The 9,247-nt window shown below is 33.5% G+C and overlaps 1 protein-coding gene across 2 annotated transcripts in view; it reads left to right on the top strand.

Annotated features, from left to right (window-relative positions):
- Positions 1-60: 60 nt before the first annotated feature.
- The window catches only part of PHIP (PHIP subunit of CUL4-Ring ligase complex), a gene marked incomplete at its 5' end in the record, with an annotated part of 157,081 nt that continues 147,894 nt past the window's right edge, over positions 61-9,247 (top strand). For both annotated transcript variants that reach the window (XM_014585861.2, XM_014585862.2), the window contains 1 exon segment: positions 61-120. In XM_014585861.2, coding sequence (XP_014441347.1) covers positions 61-120 — 60 coding nt within the window.

Below are 9,247 nucleotides of genomic sequence, written 5' to 3'. Positions count from 1 at the left end.
GGGAGGGGAGCGGGCGGGCCGGGGCTGGGGGCCGGGCTCACGGGCGTCCTCTCCCCGCAGCTGCTGCCCCGGCGCACCGACTGGACCGGGAAGGAGCATCCCAGGACCTACCAGAATCTGGTGAGACATTCACGTCGCAGAGCAAAGAAACTTTTCCCTGAGTCGAATAAAAATTGAATTTCCCGCAATTTTTTACAGAGACAAAAACTTGGCCCCAGAACGTGAAAGCTCCAAAGGCCACCGGGAGGGTTGGGAGGCCGGTGCGGGGACTCCGCGGGGCAGTGGCCTGGGGGACCCGCACCCCGGGGCCGTAGGGGCTGCGGACAATTTATTTGTGATATTTTGTTAATGTGCTAGAAATAAAGATACGTCATGAGTGTTGTGCAGTGCAAGGCTTTCTCCTGCCCTACACAATAGCTGGTGACTAACTGCTCTGGAGTGGCATTAGCATTTCACAAGCAGGCTATTCAGCCGCAGCGGAACCGTAGCTAGACGTTATCTGCCCCCCTCCCGTTTATTTTGCTCTCCTTAAATTCTGAGTTCAGGGTTTTGTGGAAGGGTGGCTCAGTTGCGTGGTGATCCTTGGCCAGCGGCACGTCTTGCATTTACGAAAACATACATGTGCAGAATTGTAAATCCTGTAACATCTTAAAGCCAGAGGTTTAACACTTTTTTTTTTTTTTTTTGGTCTAATTTTGCTCATTCTCATGGTATGCCCTTGGTAAATTAAAAACGATTATTAGAGGGTATTAAAGATTTTTATCCATATGTTTACTGTGGGATGGAAGTTTTTCTGTTTATATTGGGATCTTTGTGTTTAAAAGCTTGAGAATACTTGTTACTTAATTTTGAGGGTTTTCAAAGTATTTTAGTAATATTTTAGTAATTTTTAATGATTGTTTTCTGAAAGTAGACCTTTCACTTCAGTATTGTGAATTGGAAAAGTAAAGTACTTGGAAGTTTACTTTAAAGGAGTTATATTTTCCAAATTGTAAATCCTGTAACATCTTAAAGCCAGAGGTTTAACACTTTTTTTTTTTTTTTTGGTCTAATTTTGCTCATTCTCATGGTATGCCCTTGGTAAATTAAAAACGATTATTAGAGGGTATTAAAGATTTTTATCCATATGTTTACTGTGGGATGGAAGTTTTTCTGTTTATATTGGGATCTTTGTGTTTAAAAGCTTGAGAATACTTGTTACTTAATTTTGAGGGTTTTCAAAGTATTTTAGTAATATTTTAGTAATTTTTAATGATTGTTTTCTGAAAGTAGACCTTTCACTTCAGTATTGTGAATTGGAAAAGTAAAGTACTTGGAAGTTTACTTTAAAGGAGTTATATTTTCCATAGCATTTTCTCCTCCTAAACTGATTTAGGTGTTCTAATGATAATGTGTGTTGAGCAGTTAAAGCAGTCATGTTGGTACACACCAGGCTTTTGAAATTTATGTAATCATTGATTTTGAGAGTTATCTGTAACTTTTGAGATGGTTATGATACTTCATCAGGGTTTCTGCAGTGTTTAGGAAATTTCATCTTACTTAGAATGGATGTCATCTGTGTGGTGAAGACCTGGCATGATTTCCATGACTTTGTTTCATTTTGGATATAGTACATATCCTAGCTCTTATGATTTAATGCAAGTTGTTGATGATTGTTCATAGCTATTGAAATTAAGCTAAGGTACTTCGGTTTACTAAAGCTAATGGAATCTTAGCAATGTATTTGATTTCTCAAGTTTATTAGTTTTCAAGTAGTGATTTAGGTTAGTTTCATTCACTACCTGACTAAAGTAAAAGGAATTTGAAGTAGTTTCCAAGGTTTCCTAACGATTATGCTTGAAATTAATTTTTAGATTTATACATATTTGACAGAAATCTTCAGTGGATGTCCATGTTTGTCTTGTTAAATGAAAAAAAAAGTATCCGAAGGTTTATTTCTCTTTTTAAGATGGGGCGGGTTTTACAGAGTTCATCCTTGCATCTCCTTTAAAATTTATCTTTTTGTCTCTTTTTAAACACCACAAAACCCAAGTCACTGAGGATTGCTTCATTCTTAACTTGGAGAATTTGGGGAATATTATATTTATGGTCTTTAAATGAAGTGTCTATTGTGTTTGACCACATCATGGCAATGTCTAGTCCTTGTACCAGTGTCATTTTGGTTCCTGCAGTAACAGTAGGGTTACCAATTTTGATTTTGATTTAATTTGGGAGGGAAGGGAGAAGGGAGTTTTCATCTCTCAAATATTAATAAAATGAATTTATGTGCTTCTGTTTCTCATATTTAAATAAAATAGGCATTGTCTTTATCAGTGTGTTGTTAAAAGTCATCTTTTTTTAAATAGGAGTGAAGGGTTTTTTTTTTTTTTGGCTTGAAGAGTTTTCACCTTACTAGGTCATACTTGCAATACTCCTGAGGATCATTAGGAATTCTTATTATGGAGTTCTGTGTCTCTTTTTCTCTTTTTTTAATTCAATCAGCATATTGCTTGCTCTGTAGCTACTGGATGCAAGGCACAGTTTGAGGCACTTTCATATCTATCAAACTGTATATCTAAGTGTGTTGGTTAACTTCATTTGACTTTTAAATGAGCACTCCAGAAACACTTTGGAGTACCAGGCTTTGGAGACATTATTTTTGTTTAATAAATCTTGATGAGCACATACAATATCAGTTGTACCCTACTTTCTCTTAATTCTTAGGACTAAAAACTTTTACCTTCTGCATCCAATTGAATTTATTTAACATTGGTTTGAAGGTTATTTGGTAAGTTGACCTTTTGGTATTTTCAAGTAATGTATGATTGTACCTGAAAATGATTTGTGCTATTAACTGGTTACCTTAACAGTATTTTAAATGGAGAATTCATAGGTCATATTGAAATTTCTAGAAAACCTCAAAGAGTAACTATTTAAGATGGTATGTAATAATCTGTGCTTGTGAATTTGAAAATACACATTGGTCAGCCTGTAAGTATAATCACAGTGATTGAATTTTGATCATAAGAAGAGAAGTTTTACTAGCAGTTTTTAAACTTTACAGGTAATTAAAAATAAAGTTGATGCATTGATTTTAAGTGTGACTGAAAAAGGAAATGCTTATAATCTGAGGGTTATTTCTGTCTTGGGTATTATAAAACATGACTGTGATTATTACATCTGTCTGAAAATTTGAAAAAAACTTAAATCTATTTATTATGAGAGAGAGAAAAGAGCATGTGTACATGTCTACTCCCAACGGAGTTTTGATCCTTTGATCCATCTTCAGCCAGTCCCTGATTGTGGGCATGTGTGAACTTGGAGTGAATAGGAAGTTCTCTGGACTCAAACCTGGAATCTTCCCATGTAGATCAACATCACATGGCATCTTGTTTTATTACTCTGTACTGTCCAGTCCTGATTTGAAACATTGCTAACAAAGTAAAAAGAATTTAATAGGAAGTAAAAATGGTTTTGGCTGTAGAGTAGACATTAAATTAGATTGTATTTTACAATATGATAATTCTTTTATCAGAACTCTTGTTTTTGGGGGTAGGATAAACATAAGTAAACTTTTTCTAGTATAAGGAAAAAACCTAACTCTTTTTGGACAAATGGAAGGTTTTATCATTTGTTTATTTCTTAGTCCGATTGTTGGAACTGGTTGGTTAAGTTTGCTTTCTGGTTGTCACCGTAGTGATGATTGCATATTTATAAGATCTTGAGGCAAAATTTTAAAACACTTTTACTAGATTTGGGACTCCTGATTTTATTTTTCTTTACAAGGTTTTTGTTTTTGTTCTTGTCCCCATCCCCCAACCGGGTTTATGTTTTGATAATCTGTAAAATGTTGTGATTTTTTTTTTTTAATAGTGACATTTGTTTTTTGAAATAATTTAACTTTATTAGAAATTTTTTGTAAGTGAAAGGAGATTGGGGGTCAGGAGATGTGGTTTGTGATCTAAGTCATTGCTGATTTAGACCTGCAGGTAATCTTGGACAAGTCATGGAATTTCTCTTTGCCCCAGATATCTCATTTGAAAAATGAGTGGGTTGAAATTTTTCTGATCTGAAAATCTGTGATTTTGAACTACGAATAGAAATATATTGTCTTTAAGTGCTTAACTTTATTTCACTTTTGGAGTTTAATTTTCCAAAACACAGAAAAGTAAATGTAGAAAAGTTACACAGATTAGAAAGTAGTATAAATGCTTTTATAATGCCATTCTTTAGTCTTAATATAATTTCTTCTTACAAAGGTGAAGATTTTTGAGACATTAACCACATTGTAGCATACTTAGTTGTTTCTCTGTAATTACTATGGTTTCCACTATAGTTCAAATACTAGTTTTCATAAATTACTGGTCTAAAATTCAGAGGTGAGTAAAACTGTGAATAGGATTTACTTAAGTATATATCATGTCTTAGTACACATTTAGAGTATGCTGATTAATGTGAAAGTTAAAGTATAAAATCTAGGTGACAAAGTATAGGGGGAAAAAATAGTTAAGTGCAAAATGTTTTTGAATGAGGGATTCTCCTTCTACCGTAAAGATAATGTGGTTTAAGATTTGACCAGTATACTTGGGGGGGGGTGGTGGCATATAATGAAGGTAACATGTAGTACTGATACCATTCCCTTTTTTTTTTTAAACTAAAGTATCCATGAAATAGTAAAATGTACTTTATAGTCACTGAAAGAGGGTCTTAATATCTTATAATCATTACAGTGATGAATAAAACGTATTAGTTGTGAAGGGAATAGTGAGGGAGTAAGGGGAAAAATGTTAATCCTTAACATAAAGTTATTCTATTGGTACTTAGTACTATTTTTTTTTTTTTTTAAATGGAGGCATTTGGGGGACTGGCAGGTGTGGTGGTTAAGGCGCTGGACTCCCACATGATTGACTGTGGTTCGAGTTCCAAACATGGCAGCTTGCTTTCTTTTTCTTTCTCTTGGTCTCTGTGTCCTATTGCATGTGCTCTATAGCAATTTTAAAAATAATAATAAAGTAAAAATAAGTAATTCTTTAAAGAATTGAGGCATTTACAGAAATTTTTATATGACATAAATACCTGTTACATTTTTAATAATTGTGCAGTGGCATGAACATAAAGGGAGAGTTGGATTTTCTCCTTTCCAACCACATAGTGGTGGTGTTTTTTAAAAATAATTATTTTACTTAACTTTATTTATTTTAATTTGACCAGAGAGGAACAGAGAGAGAGAGTGAGTGAGAGTGAGAGTAAGAATAATAAAGCAAACCGCCAGAATGGGATTCGAACCACAGTCAGCCATGTGGGAGTCCAATGCCCTTTACCACCATGCCACCTGCCGGCCCCCTAGTGTGTTTTATAGGAGTGTTGTGAGGCAGAATATTACCGAGGGAGTCTGTTTTTTCCCTTTCGTAAAATGGGCCAATTATAGCTTCTACTTTGTAAAGATTCTATACATACTGACTGGGATAAATCAAGCACTATATAAGGTCTGAGGAATTGCCTTTATCAGTACTTAGTAGTGGTAGTAAATGATCCAGTTATAGTTTTATAATATATTAACGTTTTCTATGAGAACATTTTATTAAAAGAATTTATTTAATTCCATTTTTGTTATTATTATTATTATTATTATTTTTTATTTTTTTTTTAATTTGACCAGAGAGAGAGAAAGGGAAAGCAAGCTGGTAGGTCTGGGACCTGTATCACTGTCTGCCCTGTGGGAATTCAGCGCCTTTGACCACCATGCCACCTGCTGGCCCCTCTGAAAATGTTATTATTTCAGAAATAAGTATGTGTAACTTTGTGAACATAGCAGCTACAGTATAAAAAGGCCACTTTACAGTTCCAGAATGTACTATTAGTATAATTACTTTATAGACTTAAGGATAAAATAATAAGCCTAAGGAAAAAGTTAGTAAATACCAAAAATAATTAATTTTTAAGGCACGTGGATAGACCTCTGGAAAAATTTTGCTGCTGATTCTGTATCTTTTCTTGTTTAACAATGAACATTAAGAAATGTTTGGTTGAAATATCCTGAATTAATTAGAATTTATATAAAACTTTTCTTTTGGTAATGATCAGATGGCATTTTAGAAATGTGGAGGGGCCGGCAGGTGGCGAGATCAGTAAGGGCACTGGACTCCCACATAGCTGACCACAGTTTGAGTCCCCGACCTGGTGGGTTACTTTCTTTCTTTCCCTCACTTTCTCTCTCTCTTTCTGGTCAGATAAAAATAAAAATAAATAAATAACATTAAAGAAAATAATTCTTTTTAAGAAATCATGTGATGGGAGCTTCCTGTTTTATCAGATTCCTTCCAGAGATTTGTGAAACATAAACCATCACAATAGTTGGTATTCTCTTTGGGAATTGCCACAGAAATGTTTTGTCTGTTCTTTTCTCAATCTGTTTAAAGATATCTATGTTTTAAACAGAATTAAATTTTTTAAAAAGTTAATTCCCAAACCTTAATTCTTAAATTTGCTTTAGGTCAAATAATTACTGTCATCATTTTTTCATCCATCTAGAATTTTTTATTTTTTTAATCTGTAACCTCTTCTCACCTACTTGTAGCCATTCTTCCATTTTCCTAATTTAGTGTTTGTCTACCATGTCAAATACAGAATTGTAACAAATAATATGCTGTCCTGTAAAACTTCTTGACAAGTAATTATCCAAACATCTAAACATGTTAATTTCATTCTTACTAGTAGTTTCCTTATAAAAATTTCAGAATTTATTTGTAGAAAAATACCAAGTGGTAACACCAAGTGGCCTTTAGTAAACAGAGATCACTGAGCATATCCATTTAAAGTAACTTCCTATTATGTACTTTTAGCTGACTTCAAGAAAGTAAGACATAATGAATAAATCAGGAAAACATTTTTGATAGCTGATTATTTTAGGATGTATAAGTTTCTTTATTTTTTTTGAAGAGGTTTTTGCTATAGGGCTTGCGTGCGGTTGACTACATGGGAGTTCAGCGACATAGCCATCACACTAACTGCTGGTCCCAGTGACTTTTCTAATTGTATCTATAAATGATAAAAGCTGTTATGTAATAGGAATTGAACTTAAAATTTTAAAACTAGATTTTAAATATTTGAAGATTTTCAGTTTCTTTTGTCTGAAGCTACATTGGTGAAATTATGAGTAATTTGTGGAAATTGATTAATTACATTGGGACCAGCCATGGTGGCACGCTATCACTACTCTGTGATTCTTGAGCCATTTTGAGGGCTAGGATTTGGATCCTAGATTGAACTGACCATCCTGGATGTGCCCTTATATACCCATGATGCTAGCAGACTTGCTGGTGGGTATATTACAGCTTGTTGAGGGCATTCCCCCAATTAAATAAATAGACTTTTAAAAGGAGAAATTACTTACTTTGAAATTAATTTTAAAATGTTATTAAGCCTATGGAATATAGACTATGTTTTATAACAAAATAGGGAAAATAATACCTTCCTAAATGGAATTTGGTAATGTAGGATGCTGTAAAAATAAACAATTATGATACTGAACAGTGGTGTGTGTGTGTAAGAGAGAGAGAGAGAGAGACTTTTTCACTACAGAGAACGTAGTCATCAATTGTGAAGCAAGTTTTCCTTTAGTTATTTGCCCTACACGTACACGTACACATATACATAGCTTTATTTGGTTCTGGGCATCATTGATAAAAGGACAGTGGGGTAAGAAATTTTGGAAACTTGGGAAATTGAGGTAGTAACATATTCTGGTGTAGTTTCTGCTTAAGTGAAAGCTAAATTAAAAAAGAATGAGATTAGTAGTATAAACCCTAGGTTATTCATGCCAGTCCAGATGATGGCAGCATATTGCAGAGAAAGCACACGAAAGAACCCGTATATTCTGGGCTCCAGCTGGTCTGTAGTTATAGTGGCACGTTGTAATATTAATGGAAGAAAGATTAGCCTTTAGTTGTGCTCCTGATTACAGCTTAGTTGTTGACTATGGAAATACTAATTTCTAAGCAACTTTTGAAACATGCATTGTCTGAAACAACTTAGCCATCATGTTATATGAAGGATCAGTTATTTTGAGTACTGTTTGAAACTGAAACATTATGGAAAATGAAACTGGTTGTTTTCTTAAGGTTATTTACATTGACATTCTAAGACTAAATAAAGATTTTCCATCTGTAAATTAGTAGATAGTAACTTTTCCAGCAGATAAATAGATTTGAGTGATAAATTTCACTGAGTATTATTTTAAAGAGGAGTTCTTATTGCTCAATTCTGCTTAGCAGATATGGCAGTATTAAAAACAAAACTCATATTGTGAAGTGTTTTAAGAAGTTAAATTTTGTCTTTGTGTTTTAAATTAATTTCTTAGGGCACCCCTTCTTTGGTGTATGTAAGCTTAGTTCTGAATGAAGCAATACTGTTTTGTTTTTAGCAAAATAAAATCAGATCGTTATGAATAAAATTTGGAAGAAAAGTATTGCATTTTCTTTAAACTGCCAATTTCTATTGATAATGCATACTGACTTACTATTTTCCTTTTTTATAATGTTCCTTTTTTAAAAAAAAGAATTCCTTATTTATTTAATTCCATTTGTTATTGTTATTTCTTGAAATTTGACACAGAGTGAGAGAGAAAGGGAAAAAGCAAACCACTAGGTCCCAGACTTGAACTGCAGTCGGCCATGTGGGAATCCAGCACCTTTGAATACCATGCCTCCTGCTGGCCCCCTGAATTATTATTTTCTAAACAACTTCTTAGTGGTTGACGAAGTTTTGAATATGAAACAAACTTTTAAGCTTTTTATTCATAGTTACATAAGAATAAATCAACCACCAAGATTAATTTTGACAGTTTTCTATTGATTTTATTGCTATGGACTAACTATGTTACCTTCGAACTTCAGTTTTCTTCTAATAGGGAAAATACTTACACTTGTTTGCTTATGAAAATTAGATGAATTTTGAGAACACTTGGCATACAGTTAGTGTTCTTTATTTTTCTATGGTAAAGTTATTACAAAAATGGTCAGAAAATGTATATTTGCTTTAAAGGTTATAAATATACTGTAACCCACACTTTGTTGTAATAGTAACAGATTTATAAGTTTGGAAGTTTTGAGAAATTTAGGGGTTGGAATTTTAATAATTGGTCTTGCAGAATAAATAGCAAATATGGATTTTTTTGTAACTTTGTTTATATGTTAGTCATAAGCATTTAAGCTGGCCTTTTAGAATTCAAAACTACAACAGAGGCAGAAATAACTTGTCTTTTAGATCT

This window comes from Tupaia chinensis, unplaced genomic scaffold (assembly GCF_000334495.1).
Source record: "Tupaia chinensis unplaced genomic scaffold, TupChi_1.0 Scaffold000097_1, whole genome shotgun sequence".
In the NCBI taxonomy this organism is placed as follows: Eukaryota; Metazoa; Chordata; class Mammalia; order Scandentia; family Tupaiidae; genus Tupaia; species Tupaia belangeri.
Note: the sequence above shows the minus strand (reverse complement) of the source record. Positions and strands in the feature narration are given on the sequence as shown.